The sequence below is a fragment of the Labrus bergylta genome, chromosome 7, assembly GCF_963930695.1.
Source record: "Labrus bergylta chromosome 7, fLabBer1.1, whole genome shotgun sequence".
In the NCBI taxonomy this organism is placed as follows: Eukaryota; Metazoa; Chordata; class Actinopteri; order Labriformes; family Labridae; genus Labrus; species Labrus bergylta.
The window spans coordinates 20,241,173-20,259,367 of NC_089201.1; the positions used below are offsets into that span (position 1 = coordinate 20,241,173).

General features: G+C 40.3%; 1 protein-coding gene across 1 annotated transcript; it reads left to right on the forward strand.

The window, feature by feature from the left end:
• The first annotated feature begins 3,789 nt into the window (after positions 1 to 3,789).
• LOC109975094 (catalase-like) lies at positions 3,790 to 13,431 on the forward strand. The gene is made up of 8 exons (XM_065956637.1): positions 3,790 to 3,797; positions 4,192 to 4,222; positions 7,792 to 7,944; positions 8,270 to 8,408; positions 8,987 to 9,108; positions 9,581 to 9,688; positions 11,928 to 12,011; positions 13,199 to 13,431. Exons 1-8 carry the CDS (start codon positions 3,790 to 3,792, stop codon positions 13,262 to 13,264), a joined length of 711 nt encoding a protein of 236 aa, XP_065812709.1. The 3' UTR covers positions 13,265 to 13,431.
• The last annotated feature ends 4,764 nt before the right edge of the window (positions 13,432 to 18,195 follow it).

An 18,195-nucleotide genomic window follows, 5' to 3' on the forward strand; every position in this document is an offset into this window, starting at 1 on the left:
TTATTATTATTACCTGAATCTGTATCGTGTGTTTACAAAACTAAATAAAAATTACATTATAGACAAAGTGTCCTTTGTCTTTGTGTTTGACACGAGCATACTGACTGATATGCCGTTTATGTTTTGTCTCAGGCGTGTCTGGATGAGCATGTTCATGCAGAAGTTAAAACGGTTTTCCATATTTTTTTTTAAGATATATTATATTCTTTAGACTCTAAAGGATATGTCAAAGTCAAAGTCCTATTGGGTCGGGGGCCGGATTTGTCCAAATGAGACCTCAAGTGGGCCGGACTCATTTTGCCGACATCACTATAACTCAACACATGGATATATAGGCTAATGTATGATTGTATAGAAAACTTTAACATTAACATTAAGCAGAGGGGTTAACTCTGTCATTGCAAACTGCATGTTGGCACATGGAAATATTTAAATGTACCACATTACAGAAGAAAACATCAGTAATTATGTTTTGATTGAGATTATTATATTATGTTTAAATATTGCTATTCAAGGTTATAGACACTTTGACACCTTATTCTACCTGCCCTGGGCTCAGTGCATTAGAGAGAGAGAGAGAGAGAGAGAGACAGATAGAGACTTTAGATGTGTCAGGCCACAGCACAGTTTGCACTCGTTAAGGTTCATTACAGATAAAACCTGCTCACGTGAATAAGTTGTCACAAACAAACAGAGTGTCTTTGATGCATCTTCGGGTCTTTAAGTATGAGGCATTATAAAATGATAACATGTTTCCAAACGAACTGACTTGAATTGATCCTTCAGCTTTGCGCACTGCAGTCTGATCAGCTCCGTGTGGAGTGCACGTTCTTCAACTAAGTAGACTCAGTTAAACGACTTTTCATATGAGTCTGGCAGTCCGTTCTTCTACGTGTCCGCAATATCGTGATCTAACTCTGTCACTGACTTTTTATGCTCCATGAATCTCTGCCATCTCCGTGCGCAATTCAAGGAAGAATTTTAGCGCTGCTCCATGGTTAAACCAGCGGACCTCTGTATGATCGGGCAGCCTGGTCGTGATATCGTCTTTGTATAAGAATGAAATGTTCAGTAATAGTTACATATTTACGGTCTGATGAAAGCTGGTGATAAAGGCGCAGCAGCAGGCTACTGCATTTAGAAGTGATTTCGCACTGAAACTTTTAGGTGATCAACACAACACGTTCACCTCTGGGTGCAGGGGCGGACTGGCCATCTGTGTGTTCTGGAGAATCACAGAACGGCCGGTACTCCAGGATGGCCGGCGGCCGCCACGCAGTCATCACCAGTTTTTTTTTTTCCTGCTAATTTACTGTTTCACACTCCAGTCCGGTAGGTGGAAACAATGCGTCTTAAAGTTGGATGCCAGCCGGCAGCTGCCTGTGCCCACCAGCTATAATCTAAAAGAGGTAGAAGTAGTAGTAGTAGCAGCTAGTGATGTGAAAAGCAGTTCTTTTCAGTGTACTGAATCATTAGAATCAGTTCAGTAAAGTGATTCGTTCAAAAGATTCGTTCACCGAATCGTTCAGTACTTCTCTGCAGCTCTGTCTGAGAATCAGAATTTAATAAGCTGAAATACGACCGAACGTTTAGTTCTGCTCGCGATCGTACTGAGAACAGCAGGTGGTGAATAATAAACTAATGAGCTGAGAATTTAGTTGGATAAAGTTACAGTTTGCAAACTGAAAGCTGCTAAAACAATCACATTTATTTTCCCCGACCATTCTGTTCAGTACGTTCAGTACACAAATCACTCACTGACTGACTGACTGAGAGGAAGAGAGTGACTCGGAGGCGGCGGTTTCGTTCAGTTCCTTCACTGACTGAGAGCTCCGCTCCTCCTCTCAGTTCGTTCAGTGATTCACGTCGGAGCTCTCGTTCAGTTCGTTCAGTGAACGTGAACGAGCGAGACTGCGAGTCACCAGCCTCAGTCACACACACACACACACACACACACACACAATGTACTGACTGAAACACGATTGTTAGTGGATGTTAAAAAAGTCTCCCGACCGACTCCGTCCTGTTGGTTCAGTCAGTATGTATCACGGACATGAAAGGGAGAGGGAGGGCGGGCTTTGAGCGACTCTCTTACGGTCTAGAGAGAGATACGAGACGGGAGAGAGGAGAGCGCAACTGAAGTTGAGAAATGAACGACTCTTTTCAGTAAGTGATTCAGTTCAGTTCATTCACCTAGAAGATTCGTTCTTTTTGAACGAATCGTTCATGACCGACACATCACTAGTAGCAGCGAAGACGATCTTTGGTAGTAGTAGTGAAGCACACAAATATGGATAACGTTTGTCAAAAAAACACAAAGAAAAGGGTGGGGCTGAGAAGGCGAGGGAAAAAAAATGCGACATTTAGAAAGTGAAGCCGCTAAATGTCGCAAGCTCACTGAAATGTTCAGCAGCACAGCCGGCAGCAGCACTGAGGCACAAGTTGACGTTAGCAGCAGCATCCAAGAAGTTAGCAGCATGAGTGAAGAAGAGAGAGTTGAGGCGAGCCGGACAGTTGTGCAGCCTCAGCATGGTAGGGTCACATGTGATGATGAGGGACAGAGAGATGAGCTGGTGGAAGTTCAGGGCTGGAACTTGACATGAGAGAGGGAGAAAGAGAGTTACTTGCTGGTTGATGTTAGCAAATGTTATTCAGGTGTTGCTACATTTTTATCTATACCCAGTTTGTGTTGCTCAGTACAATGCAAAAAATTAAATGAAATAAAATAAAGTGAAATAATGATTATAGTAGTTAAAACAGCTCCACTTTAAACATTTTAGGTGTAAAATGCCACATGCAGTAATATTAAGAAATAGGCTATATACTGTATATATGAAAAAAAACTTGTGCTTTTACTTTTTAAAGTTTTGGTAACGTTACAGTTTTCTGATAATACTTACAAACTTTGAAGACTTTGAATACAGAAGTTACATTTGTAGTGATGTATTTTCATTATTATTTGTGCAGTAAGTTAATTACTGCATAATTTAATTAAGATTATTGAGTAATAAAGTAATCATAAGATTGCATGGAATAGATGATGTTATAATCAACATCAGTGCTATTGCTGTAATTTGGATGGTATAGTGTAATGAGTCATGATTCAAGTATTGTGACACCTGTGCCAGGCGTTGATGACTTTCCGCGCATCGATTGCTGTGGGCCGGCCGAGTAAAAGTCCAGGGCTGTTTTGTAGTCCCAGTCCGTCCCTGGCTGCTTGGGAGGCATGTGGCAACAACTCCTCTCCCAGTTTTTTTTGGACATCCTCCTGCTGCCAAACAATTGGGTGTTCCTTTGCCTGTGAAGCAAAGCATAGGTCACAAAATGTCATTATTGTTAAAATTCACTGTCAACTTTAAAATAAAAATAAAAAGCTCACAAAAAAGGACTGGATTGTGTAATACATGTTTTTTTTTATTTAACTCACCTGGGATTCTGTCTGCATTTCATGCATGTACAGCTCTTGTTATGCCAACCTTTCACAGCTCAGCAGTAAGGTTAGATGTACAGTATCTAGTCACGTTGTCATCCATGTTGAGGACTTCCTGATCCAGCAGCTGTATGAGGGCCTCCTTCACTGGGTAATTTACCCGGTTATTTACCTCTACCCACATTCGCTCTACCGTATGATTCTGTAGACAAGAAAAGGGTAGATTTTTTTTATGCACTGAAAGGTAGATAATATAAAACCAATAGTCAATTCAAAGAATCCCCACTAAATTTAGTCTGCAAAATCAACATGGTGAGAGGAAACAGGATTATATCAGATGTAAAAAGTTTACAGACAGTATGAAGAGGTTTGATTAGGAGTCCAAGGAGCAGGACCATTAATGCATATGTACCTACAAGCATCTGGTTAAAGTGATATTTCGGTTTGCACAAAGTTGGGTCCTATCAGGTGATATGCTATAGATATTCAACTCACCACAGTGGTTTTTCGCCAGATCTCCTCGTAGTTGTACCTCAGAGTACCCCTTGGGGTACACGGACCCCCATTTGAGAAACAATGGGTCGGAATGCCTATCAAAAATAAAAAACACAAAAACAGTAGAATCCATCTAAACGTATAATAGTTTGTTATATGGATTCGACTGTTTTTCTAAAAAGTCACAAAAAACAGTTTTAAAAAATGTCAATTTTTTTTTTTAAAAGTCACAAAGAAAGTCACAAAAAACTCGCAGAAAAGTGAAGTTGTGAGTTTAACCCCTTCGATCTTACCAAGGTACCAGATCTTTCTGAGCATGGCTCAGGGTGGCGCTGCCCTGCGGCGACACGGACACCAGTGAGCTGTTGTAGAAGTTTGTATTTTGTATGTGATCATTTTGGACTACCGTTCTGTGAGAATGGATGAATGAAGACCAAAAGGAGAATGAACATGCCGTGCTTTTGGACTCTTTTAGTGGCAATCACGATCCTCGTTGAACTTTTTAACAGCTGCCGAGCAACCGGAGTAAATCCGGTGATACAATACACACGAGAGCTGCTACTGTCTCTTCGCAATGATGCAAATCCACAGAGATTGATGACAGAAGACCTGCCTCAGGAGATACGATCATCACACCGACAGAGAGCGAGAAAAAGAGGCCGGAGAGGAGGCGTCCGACAGCGGCTGAGAAGGAGAGGAAGCCGGCCGCCACTACCATCTATGATCCTGTGCAATGCCAGATCGCTGAGAAACAAATTGGACGAACTCCGACTACTGTCAAAAGCCTGCTTTGAATACCGTGAGTCCTGCATAATGACTATTACTGAAACGTGGCTAACATCAGATGTACCAGAGCCTTTGGTCGAAATTGAAGGTTTCAGCCATATCTGCGCTGACAGAACTGAGGACTCCGGGAAGAGCAAAGGAGGCGGGCTCTGAGTGTATGTCAATGACAAGTGGTGCAGGCAGTACACAGTTCAGGGAACTGTCTGCAACAAGGACGTTGAACTACTGTGTGTTAGCCTAAGACCTTTCTACCTGCCCCGGGAGTTTGGAAATATTCTGATATGTTCAGTTTATGTTCCCCTGACGGTAACGCATCCAGGGCAGCTTCTCAAGTGGCGGACTGTGTACAAGAGCAGCTTCAACGCACACCAAACGCATTGATTCTGTGATCCCTAAAAAGACAATAAAAGTTTACCCTAACAGTAAACCTTACATCACAAAGGAGGTAAGAGACTGTATCAACGGGAAAAAACTTGCATTCAAGAATAAGGACCATCTACAACTAAGAGCTGTACAATCAGACTTAAACCAAAGACTGAGAGAGGCAAAACAACAACACAGGGCAACACTGGAGGATAATCTACAAAACATGAACAACAGGAAATTATGGGACTCTGTGAAAACTATGACCAACATGAAATCCACTAGAAAATCTTTATATGCTGGGGATGAATTATCCACAGCAAATGAACTGAACATTTTCTTCAAAAGGTTTGATAACCAAGATTTCTCAGCAGAGTGTAGTAATGTTTTGGAGAACATTCCCACTGTCGGGGCAGATAGGATTTTAATTGACCCCGAGGATGTGGAAAATGTTTTTAAAAGTGTCACTGTCAACAAGGCCACAGGGCCAGACGGCATTTCTGCTTTCTTATTAAAGATGTGTGCAGAGGAACTAACACCTGCTTGGTGCCCCATCTTTCAGAGGTCAGTAGATACAAACACTGTACCAGCAATGTGGAAAAAGGCAGTCATCACACCTATCCCAAAAATTCCATGTCCTTAAGACTGTAATGATTTTAGACCAGTGGCTTTAACTCCTGTTGTAATGAAATGTATGGAAAAACTTATGGTGAGCAGGCTGAAGTCGGAGGTAGGCCCACAGCTAGACCCATACCAATTTGCATACAGACAGCATAGAGGTACTGATGACGCTATCAATAGCTTAGTGCACATGGTCACTAAACATCTGGAGAATCCCAAGACCTATGCTAGATTACTGTTTGTTGATTTTAGTTCAGCGTTTAACACCTTGCAGCCTCACATTCTACTTAACACACTAAATCAGCTTAGGGTCAATCCATTCATCATTAAATGGTATCATTCATTTCTCACTAACCGCACCCAGCAAGTCAGAGTGAGCAGAACTGTGTCAGAGCTCACAACCATCAGCACCGGAGCGCCCCAGGGGTGTGTTAGCTCACCAGTGCTGTTCACTCTCTACACAAATCAGTGTACCAGCAACAGTGGAAACGTACATGTTGTTAAATTTTCCGATGACACGGCCATCCTGGGCCTTCTGCAAACAGACTCGGACATTCACACATATACATCAACAACCAGCAACTTTGTGCAGTGGTGTGACGAACACCATCTCCTCCTCAACACAAAAAAAACAAATGAGATGGTGTTCGACCCTCGGTCTCTTGGCGACCACTCACCAGTGGTCATCCATGATCACACCATAACACAAGTAGAGTCCTACAAATATCTTGGCATCCACATAGACAATAAACTAGTGTGGAAGTCCCAGGTGGAAGCTGTCTGCTCCAGAGTGCAGCAGAGGCTTCACTTTCTGAGAAGACTCAGGACCTTTGGTGTGTCCCGGGAAGTGCAGCTTCTCTTCTACCATGCAGTAGTAGAGAGCCTCCTACGATATGGTATCTCTGCATGGTTTGGAAATTTGATCGTTCAGTCAAAGGCCCAAATCAACAGACTCACAAAGACAGCCATGAAAATCATGGGAGTTCATCAGCACCCCAGCCTCCAAGACATCTTTCAACAAACCATAATCAGACAGGCACAAAAAATAATCTCAGACCCATCTCATGTTCTTCACCCTGAGTACCAGCTCCTCCCCTCAGGCCGACGATACAGAGTACCCCGAGGGAGGAACAACCATTTCAGAAATACCTTTGTTCCCTTGTCCATCAAAGCCCTCAACAGTACCTAAGCTGTAATGTGTGTGTATACGTGTGCATGTATGAGGTGGTGAAGATGTGTAGATGCACCTGCACTGTTATCACTTTTCATAACTATTACATATTTATGGTTTTAGTAATTCACTCGTATGGCATTTTATGATTATTTAACTGACATGTTTTACCGACGAATGAATGTATTTTGTTATTTTTTGTTACTGCATCAGAGCTCTGTGAAGTCCAAGACAAATTTCCCACTGGGACAATGAAGTTAATCTTAATCTTTCTACAGCAGTTGTACCAAAAGGCTAAAATGCACTCACAACCTAAGCTGTTGTAGGAGACTTCAAGTGTCTGTTTGTGGATAGCATTGTTCGTTATTAAACATAGTATGACTAAGAGGAATAATTTTAAGGGTTATGAAATTATTAATCTGCTTACTGCTCTAAGTTAATACAGTTATCCCCTCAGGAGGAGACAAATAACTAATCAATAAAAAATGTAATGTTGATAAAAACACTTTTACCTGATTAAGTCTAAAATGAAAGAGAAGCTCCACAAATGAAGGACACACTTTAGAAAAGTTTCTATTGCTCTGTTGCATATTCCTGCTAAAGATGTCAGCAATTACAAAAAGTTCAAGGCACACACTGTTCAGACATCAAGATGTCCATGAGCAATATGTCTTAGTGTTTCTGCCTCCCTTTTTGTTAGCATTTTAAACATCTGATAACTGAAATCAGTGTTTGTGTCAAAGTAACAGTGGCTCTGTATCCTATGTCTAGTTTTAAATGTTTACATGAATTTGAGCTGAAGTGCTCATCAATAGTAAAGTCTATGAATACAAAAACTTCTCTGTGCGTGTTGTACCCATCCTACAGTCGGATGGTAGTGGTACCATCTTTTCTTCTTCTAATGGAGCTACTGTATCTCATTCAGGTTTGGTCTCACAAAGAGTACCCTCTGATCCCTGTGGGCAAACTGGTGCTCAATAGGAACCCAATGAACTACTTTGCTGAGGTGGAGCAACTCGCCTTCGATCCCAGCAACATGCCACCAGGCATCGAGGCCAGCCCAGACAAGATGCTGCAGGTAAACACAACTTTCTTTCTTTTCATTTGTTATTCTTGACACATTTTCCAGTAATACTGAATCTAAAAAAAGTTATTTCAGCTAAACTGTTCCTGTAACTTAAAATAATAACTGTCTCTATGGTGTCCTGTTTAAGTGTATGTTCAGGCATCTTAATGAGGGTATTTGGTGACCCCCAAGACTTTATTGTCTCCCAGCAGGTCTTAGTCTGGACCCTAATCTTTTGAATAAATGACCAACGAGAAATCTTGTTTTGTTTTTTTAAAGACAGACCCTTCAGTTAAGCGATGCCCTGTTGATGTTCATCTCCTTTATCTTTGTCTAGGGCCGTCTCTTCTCCTACCCAGACACGCATCGACACCGGCTGGGAGCTAACTACCTGCAGCTCCCTGTCAACTGTCCATTCAGGACCCGTGTGACCAACTACCAGCGCGATGGTCCGATGTGCATGTTTGACAACCAAGGTGAGTCATAGTCCAACCTGTGTGTGACGCAATAACAGAGACAGACTCAAAGGCTTTACCGTTGAAGCTTTGTATGTAGCACAAAAAATAAATCTTGTATAATCTACCTAATCTATCTTTTAGTCTGTATATATCAAAGGAGCATTGTAGTATTTGCAGCGATTGGGTTACTCACATTGTGTCCAGGAAAGATGAGCCACCTTGTCTGAGACAAAGCACACCACGACAAACATCAAACCTGAGTGATGAAGTTAGAGTGAATTCAGTCTATAAAACACATCAGTTTAATACATTTGATCTCCCACTCACATCCAGTCATACAAATATTTAGTTTTCTGAAAAGACTTGGTAAAATACAACAGGGCAAGACCAAGAGTTGCCCAACAGATGTCGCCATTGAGACTGTATGAAATGCAATAGGACTCATACTAATAGGAGGGTGTTTAAGAAGAACTGTAAGTTGCTCATCTAATTCAAACTGAGTTTAAAACTAACCACAGTCATCCATGCACACAGTCAATAAAGTTCTTTATTCTGTTCAGATTTTAACATAGCAGTTTGTTCTGTCCGGCTTCTAGGTGGAGCCCCAAACTACTATCCCAACAGCTTCAGTGCTCCTGACACCCAGCCTCAGTTTGTGGAGTCCAAGTTCAAGGTGTCTCCAGATGTGAGCCGTTACAACAGTAGAGATGAGGACAATGTCGCAGGTGAAGAAAACATCCCGATATTACAAGCACCAGCCGGTTTACACAAACCGATTTCACCACCAGGATGGTTCTTCTTCTCTCCTAATTTCCTGTGCGCTTCCTGCCCTGTATCAAATAGACACAGCTAACAGCTTCAGAGCCCAACATAATAAGTCAGTGTTATGTCTAACAGGTTCCTCCTCTTTCACAAGTCACCATGGACATAAGTCAATATGGTTTTCAAATAAAGACTGAAATGAAAATCAATAATAATGAATCATTGTAGAGCAAAACAAGTGAACTAATCTACACATGAACTGTATGTGTGTTACTACTCTAAGGTAACCAGGATCGTGACAAGGCTAGAGATGATTGGCTTTATTTTGAAGCTATCCTGTCTGTATGAAGTGGACTGAAATGGATATCATTTTGATTCAATCTACTCTTACCAGGTATTTAATGTGTGTTTTCAAATTTGAATTGCAGGTTCGGACCTTCTACACCGAGGTGTTAAATGAGGAGGAGCGGGAGAGGCTTTGCAGTAACATGGCTGGTGCCCTGAAAGGAGCCCAGCTCTTCATCCAAAAGCGCATGGTGAGTCCTCACTGCATTATTATCCACACAGTCTCTGTCACCTGGACATGCTTGATGCTGTCATGCTTCTACTAAGAGTTGTCCAAACATAATACTTCCACTGTTTAAATCAAAGGACATGTTCTTTAACATGTTTATTGCCCCGTAGCAGGAAACATTTAAAAAATAAAATACTGATGGCTTTATGAACGAGCGTGCTAAAACCACAGGATGTGGCTCTCTGGAAACCAAACACTGTGCTCATGAAGCTTGGTGTCTGTATGTGGGTTTAGGCAGAGGCAATTAAATTGAAATCTCCCAATTCATGCACCAGGCAGTTCTAAAGTGTTCTTCAAACAATCAAAGAAAATGTGATCATGTATACAGTGTGAAATGAAACAGAACAGAAATGTTACTTAAATCTTGCTCAAAGGGAACAGTTACTAAAGAAGACTTAAGAGGTCCGGTTAGTAGTTTATTTTGGGATTAAGCATTTATTGTTTAAAAAAAGGCGTAAGATTTGGACGAGTTTATAATGGTAACTTTAGTTGTTTTCCTATTACCTTGGACGACATAGGTCGTCATGGTTATTAAACTGGTGAATGCACTGACTTGTTTTTTTAACAAGTTGTCAGGGAACAGTGATTTGTACTGATCCTGACTTCTACTATGATTGCAGAATGATATGAATGAGTCTGTTTTCACTTATAAATTCCAGGGCTTCTTAATGGTTGATTTGCTAACTTTTACATAAAGACTTTTAAGTCATCTTTTTTGTGCATACATTTTCTCAGTGATGTCAGATACCATGGATTATTCAGGTTCATTAAGAATCTGAAGGCCCTTGCTCATCACTGCACCTGGCACTATATGCTTGTGTCAGCTTCCCTGCATTGTCATGTTGACTAAATCACTGGCATTTCCTGGTTTATGAGCTATTTCTTAACTTTCTTCCTTCTTATGTATGTCATTTTGTTCATTTGAATAATGCTGGAAGCTACACTCCTCACCCTGTTTTTCATATCTGTCTCCAAAGTGCCTCTTTACATGAGAATACAGGAGTTATAGGTAGGCTGCCCTATTTGGCTTAGGGCGCACTCACACTAGCAAAGTTGTCCCGTACTGTGCTTAAGCACGGTTGCCCCCCCTCCCCATTACCCCGCTGGCCTGCTCTCACACTGCTCCAGGACTAACCGGGCCCGAGCACGGCTACCTCTTGCACATAAGGTCGTAATACAACAAATGCATGGCTTTACTTAATAATGAAGCGTGCTCAGTTTACAAGACAGGCTTACTCGAGGAAATAAATAAAGACACATGGTCGATTCTGCGTCCATACATCGGGGAACTTTAGCGGTGAAGCGTGCTTGGGCACGGCACAGATTGCCTAGTGTGAGTGCGCCCTTAGAATCTGCTACAGGAGGATTTGGATGTGGGGGACCTTGTTCCTTCAGACCTTTGAAAAAGGAGTTTGAAGGCGTTGGAGGAAGTTGCATCAGGTTATAGACACTTTGAAATGGCTAAATACAATAGCTAATCAACTTGAATCACATTTTTATGTTTGAAATGTCTTTATTGAGCATTTCAAAACCGTATTCGTCATACTTTCATTTTTATAAATATACTTTTATGTTGTTCTGTTTAAGCTCTTGTGCTGTACTTCCTATTTGAAAGAGAAATCCTGCTTTTATTTTAGAAGAAAACCGTAACAAAAGGAAGTGTTTGATGTGACACAGTGGACATTAAATGTGAATCGTTAACTGTAGTGACTTATCTATGGTACGCTGAAAGGGACATAAAACTGCAAACAAATTAATGCTATTAAACCAATATAAGCGTTCATTTTGATCTCGCAATTGACCTGGTTTCATTTCCGTCATGCGTCACCCACCCTCAACTGTCAACAGGTGACCACAACACTGTGGCTTCTGGTCATACTGTGGAAATATTTCACAGAGAAGAACACGCTCTCTGTTTTACTGTGGTCAGGTCTGGTTCATGTTTCCAAGCAAGATTGCAACTCTAAAACTTTGAGAAACCAAAACTGATCACTGCACTTGCCATCTTCCTCTCAGTGTTTTTTAATAAACATAAATAAATAATTGAGTAAGTCAAATCACAATAAGGTATTCTATCTTCCAAAAGAATCATCATATCTGGACCGTTTGACAAAAGACATTTGATCAGACTCTGATTGTTAGAAGTATAAAGAACATCTTTTTCAGGGCCTTAATATCATATTATCTGTTTTCTCCTGCAGGTTGAGAACTTGAAGGCTGTCCATCCAGACTATGGAAACCGGGTTCAGAATCTTCTCAACAAGTTCAATGATGAGGCCCAGCAGGTAAATAGTAACTGTCTGATTGATTCTTGGCGAGTAGTTTTGATATGTTTATAAAACTTGAAGCAAACATTCAGGCAGGAATCTGAATGACTGAGGGGATTCCCTGGGCGCTGTTTCTTAAGTGTCAACATGACTTTGACATTTTGGACTTCCCAGAGGAAGACTAAAACTTTTGGAAGTGTCCTGACTATTGTTTTCAGCTATTCCAGCAGGTCCACATTTAAATTTCATGGTTTTCCTCAACAGCTGTTCTGTGGGGAGCAAATGTTTGCATATGAATGGATTTTTTTTACTTCATTTTATCAGAGCAGTTGATGAATTATTTACTGTCTGCATACAAAAAAAAAAATTCATAGAAAAAAAAAGGTTTCTGACATGAATGATCTACCCTAGCTTAAAATATCAAGGCAACTATCGTAGGGCTGCTTGATTATGGCAAAAATCATAATCACGATAAATAAATGAAATAAAAAAATACATATATAAGTTTGTGATTCTGATTCAGTGTTAAGGCCAGCAGAGAAGGCTTTACTGTCACTGACTGCCAACCTCTGACAAGGACTGACATGGGGCGGCTGTGGCTCAGATGTAGAGTCGGCCGTCTCTCAACTGGAAGGTTGAGGGTTCAATCCCCAGCTCCTGCAGCAACATCTCTGATGTGTCCTTGGGCAGGACACTTAACCCTGAATTGCTCCTGCTGCTTCGTGTGCAGCGTATGAATGTGTGTGAATGGGATTAGGTACTTCTGATGGATACTTGACATAGCAGCCTGTGACATCAGTGTGTGAATGTGTGGGTGTGACATGCAGTGTAAAAGCACTTTGTGTAGTCAGAAGACTAGAAAAAAGCGCTATACAAGTGAATTTACCATTTTCAGTCTTCAGTATTTGAGCTCATATTGTATACAGATGTTTATAGATCAAGGATAACATTCAGCCTGCTCACGAGGACAAGGATGTTAAACAGAAATGAAAGTTATTCCATGACAGACATTGGGCACATTAATTGTCGGAACATTTGGATATACTGTATATATTTTTTTGTGTGTCTGGTGGCAACATTTCATAATGCAGATTTATTAATGTTGTCGTAAACAGTTGTCTGCAGGTAACGTTTTCTAAGATGTGCATCTGGTATACAGTTGTACCAACTCTCTCTCTTGCTCTCTTTCACTTCCACTCTCTTAGAACACACCCGTGCATGTCTACAGCCGTCCAGGAGTCTCGGCTGTCGCCGCATCCTCCAAGATGTGATGCCTTAAATTTCCAGAAGGGGCAGCACCCTCATGTATCGCAGAGCAAATGCACTTCTTGATTAACAACTGCTACTAAGAGTAACGAGATTGGACTAAACAATTAGTAGAATGACGAGACTGAAACACCGACTTGTAATGTGAGGGTTGTGTTTTTTTTTTGTTTTTTTTCCTCAAAATCCTCAAAGCTTTCAATATTCAGCAGATTCTTTATCTCTGTCATTTGTCTTGATTGAACACTAATTTAAAAAACAGATGAAGTTGTTTAGTTGTTATTTTCTTTACAGACTGAAACAAAGACCACTATGGTAACTAATGTTAACTAGATCGAGTACAGCATGACGAAATGGAGGGCTTGCCTTTGACCAAATATGGCCTCAATGCTAATGTTTGTTTGTTTGTTTTTAAATATAGGTGTGATTGGAGTTTCAAGTTCAACCTCAGCTTCTTCCATGTACCAGGATGAGTGATTATTTCTTAGGTTATGTTTGTATGTTGGATTGATTCATCTCTCTCCAAAAATAAATCCAAATCAGCTATTCTGTTAGTCTTCTTTTAACATTCACATGTGATTCAATGTGTGACATATTCAGCATTAATCTCCGATCAGGTTGTAAAATACATTGATTTTTTTATGTAGTGTTGGCACTACTTCTTTGCAAGACGCAGTATTTTTGTTTTTCACTGCAGGCAATCATAAGCGTTGGCTTGTTTTCCTCACGATTGACTGAACCTCAAAAATCATTGCGTTCTTCATGAGAAGAACTTTCAAACTGAAATGATTTTTCAGTTTGATCTGGAGGTGTTTGTGGGCGCGTGCATGTCAGTAATGCAGTTCACAAAAAGGACACAATTACTTTCACTTCATCAAAAAGTCAATAGTGCCTTTTTGTACTAAATACAAATATAAATAAATTAACCTGAAACTCAAAAATCATTGATTAACTTCTCTTTAGTGGAAAAGAGAAACTTTGTTGATTTATATCGTGGTCTATCAGTTAACGTAGGGTTAATGTGGCTAAGTAGCATTAAAAAAACAGAGACTACATCCTCATCCGAATCAAAAAACACAACCACTAATTCCCTCCTATTCTGGTTTTCTTTCAGACTGACTAGAAATGTAGTTTAGGGCTTTCATGTTTGTCCATTCTATGCAGAGAAAAAGAGCCTCGACTAAATGCAGTTTATTGTGTCACTGTGTAATATACACTGTATGACCTGTTGTGTGTTTGCTAACTCTTCAAAGTGTAAAAAATATATTTTATATGAATGTTTAAGATCAGATTTGTATTTAGTGCCTGTATTAAATCGAAGCTTAACAGCAGCTTTCATGTCTCGTTCTTTTGTTTGAAGACATCTTTGTTTTCTTCAACGCTGTATGAGAAGAGGAAACTAAAATGCCAGTTATCTCATCTAGCTCATCTATAGTAAGTTGCCATTTCAGTTTTTAAAGTTGCTTAGAGTTCTCTCAATGCCAACCAAAACACAGATTAATAAACCATAAGACCTTATTTAGTTCTGATATTTAAGGGATTACGGAGTTGACGTGTTATGGTTGAGACACCTGATAGCATCACTTAATGAATTTCTAAAAAAAATAGAAAGCTTAACGATACTTAAATGTCATCCCCCCTTTTCCCTTCAGGAATGAAGACAGGGGTCCTTTGGTTATAGCTCACCTCTTTTTATGCCTGATTATTTTGTGTTTTTGTAAAAGTCTGACGGAGTTCACAAAAAACTGGGACACTTTTTAACGGGTCAAAATGATCATAAAAAATACATTTTAAAATGTAGATGACTATAATAGTCTTTTGTTTTTACACCCGTTGTATCAGTAGGTTACATTGTGGTCAGGTTGGTTTTACCTCATTGGCTGGTATCAGGTAGAAAAGCAGCCTGTGCTGTGCTTACCCTCAAAGGAGCACACCAACACTCACAGCGACACGATCATAGTGTGTGTACACCCTCCTGCAGCCTGCACTCCAAACCTACAGATAAGACGACTGAGATGAATCCTGAAGGTGTTCCACTGCAGGGATATCCAGGACAGCCTAGATATCCAGGACAGCCTGGATATCCAGGACAGCCTGGATATCCAGGACAGCCTTTAGTGGTTCAGTCCACCACTGTGAACATCATCACTGAGCCCCCCAAAGACTACATCATCTGGTCCTTCTTCTCCTTCGTCTACTCGAACCCCTTCTGCCTCGGACTGGTGGCTCTCATCTACTCCATCAAGGTCAGTTTAAAAACATCAGTTAAGACTCACTGATGAACAAAATAACTCGGTCTTTGACATTGAAAAAGCGTAAAATGTTCATGAACAATACCAGGAGAAGAATTTTCCTGTGGTTTTTGCAGAAAACTTGAGTGAAGTTCTTAAATTTCAAAAACATGTAAAAGTATTGTTAAAAGCTTCGCTTTATTTGAAGGGTCTTTTTGGATATTTTTTCAATTTGAAATTCCAAACTATCAGTGAGTAAGAAAAAAAAGACTCATCATTGAAAGGATGACAGGTTTGAGATGAAGACCATTTTCGCTTCATTATACAATCATTCAATCATCCGTAAATATTTACATTATCTTGACAAAGATGTAAAAAATAAACGTGTTCAACTTTGTTTTTTTTCTTGAAGATAAACAATTTACTGAACATAATGAGAAGTGCTTCTGTCGTTTCAGTCCAGAGATCGGAAGATGGTTGGTGATCTGGAGGGGGCTCGACATCATGGAGGAACCGCCCGCACCTTCAACATTATATCTTCTGTTTTGTTTGGCATAGGGGTCCTAATCTCCATTATTATGTTCATTGTGATCATGGTGAGACTTCAGGAAAATTCATATAATCATTATGATTATGGTTATTATAGAAACGGATAGAAAATGAACTGTAAAATCATTTTGGTTAACTGAAACTAAAATAAAAACAAGGCTTTGCAAAATAAAAACTATAACTTGCCTACCTTTTAACCACTTATGAACCAATACGCAGTCTGCGATCCTCTGGCAGAGCCCTACCGGCTGTTCCAGGCTAAAAACTAAAGGGGACAGGGCCTTTGCTGTCAGAGCCCCCAGACTTTGGAACAGCCTGCCAGAGGAGATCAGACTTGCAGAGTCAGTCCCTTGTTTTACATCTCTACTCAAGACATTCTTTTATAAAAATGCTTTTACTCTGTGATATCGTTAATTGTTTTTATTTTTCATTTTATTAGTCTGATTTTGTTGTCTGCTTGTTTACGCTCTGCCTGTTGCTTTAATTGTCTCTGCTTTTATTTTCTGTTGCAAAGCACTTTGCTAATTGTATAGAAAAGTGCTATACAAATAAAGTATTATTATTATTATTACCTGAATCTGTATCGTGTGTTTACAAAACTAAATAAAAATTACATTATAGACAAAGTGTCCTTTGTCTTTGTGTTTGACACGAGCATACTGACTGATATGCCGTTTATGTTTTGTCTCAGGCGTGTCTGGATGAGCATGTTCATGCAGAAGGTAAAACGGTTTTCCATATTTTTTTTTAAGATATATTATATTCTTTAGACTCTAAAGGATATGTCAAAGTCAAAGTCCTATTGGGTCGGGGGCCGGATTTGTCCAAATGAGACCTCAAGTGGGCCGGACTAATTTTGCCGACATCACTATAACTCAACACATGGATATATAGGCTAATGTATGATTGTATAGAAAACTTTAACATTAACATTAAGCAGAGGGGTTAACTCTGTCATTGCAAACTGCATGTTGGCACATGGAAATATTTAAATGTACCACATTACAGAAGAAAACATCAGTAATTATGTTTTGATTGAGATTATTATATTATGTTTAAATATTGCTATTCAAGGTTATAGACACTTTGACACCTTATTCTACCTGCCCTGGGCTCAGTGCATTAGAGAGAGAGAGAGAGAGAGAGAGAGAGAGGGAGAGAGAGAGAGAGAGCGAGAGAGAGAGAGACGGAGACTTTAGATCTGTGTGTGTCAGGCCACAGCACAGTTTGCACTCGTTAAGGTTCATTACAGATAAAACCTGCTCACGTGAATAAGTTGTCACAAACAAACAGAGTGTCTTTGATGCATCTTCGGGTCTTTAAGTATGAGGCATTATAAAATGATAACATGTTTCCAAACAAACTGACTTGAATTGATCCTTCAGCATTGCGCACTGCAGTCTGATCAGCTCCGTGTGGAGTGCACATTCTTCAACTAAGTAGACTCAGTTAAACGACTTTTCATATGAGTCTGGCAGTCCGTTCTTCTACGTGTCCGCAATATCGTGATCTAACTCTGTCACTGACTTTTTATGCTCCATGAATCTCTGCCATCTCCGTGCGCAATTCAAGGAAGAATTTTAGCGCTGCTCCATGGTTAAACCAGCGGACCTCTGTATGATCGGGCAGCCTGTGCGTGATATCGTCTTTGTATAAGAATGAAATGTTCAGTAATAGTTACATATTTACGGTCTGATGAAAGCTGGTGATAAAGGCGCAACAGCAGGCTACTGCATTTAGAAGTGATTTCGCACTGAAACTTTTAGGTGATCAACACAACACGTTCACCTCTGGGTGCAGGGGCGGACTGGCCATCTGTGTGTTCTGGAGAATCACAGAACGGCCGGTACTCCAGGATGGCCGGCGGCCGCCACGCAGTCATCACCAGTTTTTTTTTTTTTCCTGCTAATTTACTGTTTCACACTCCAGTCCGGTAGGTGGAAACAATGCGTCTTAAAGTTGGATGCCAGCCGGCAGCTGCCTGTGCCCACCAGCTATAATCTAAAAGAAGAAGTAGTAGTAGAAGCTAGTGATGTGAAAAGCAGTTCTTTTCAGTGTACTGAATCATTAGAATCAGTTCAGTAAAGTGATTCGTTCAAAAGATTCGTTCACCGAATCGTTCAGTACTTCTCTGCAGCTCTGTCTGAGAATCAGAATTT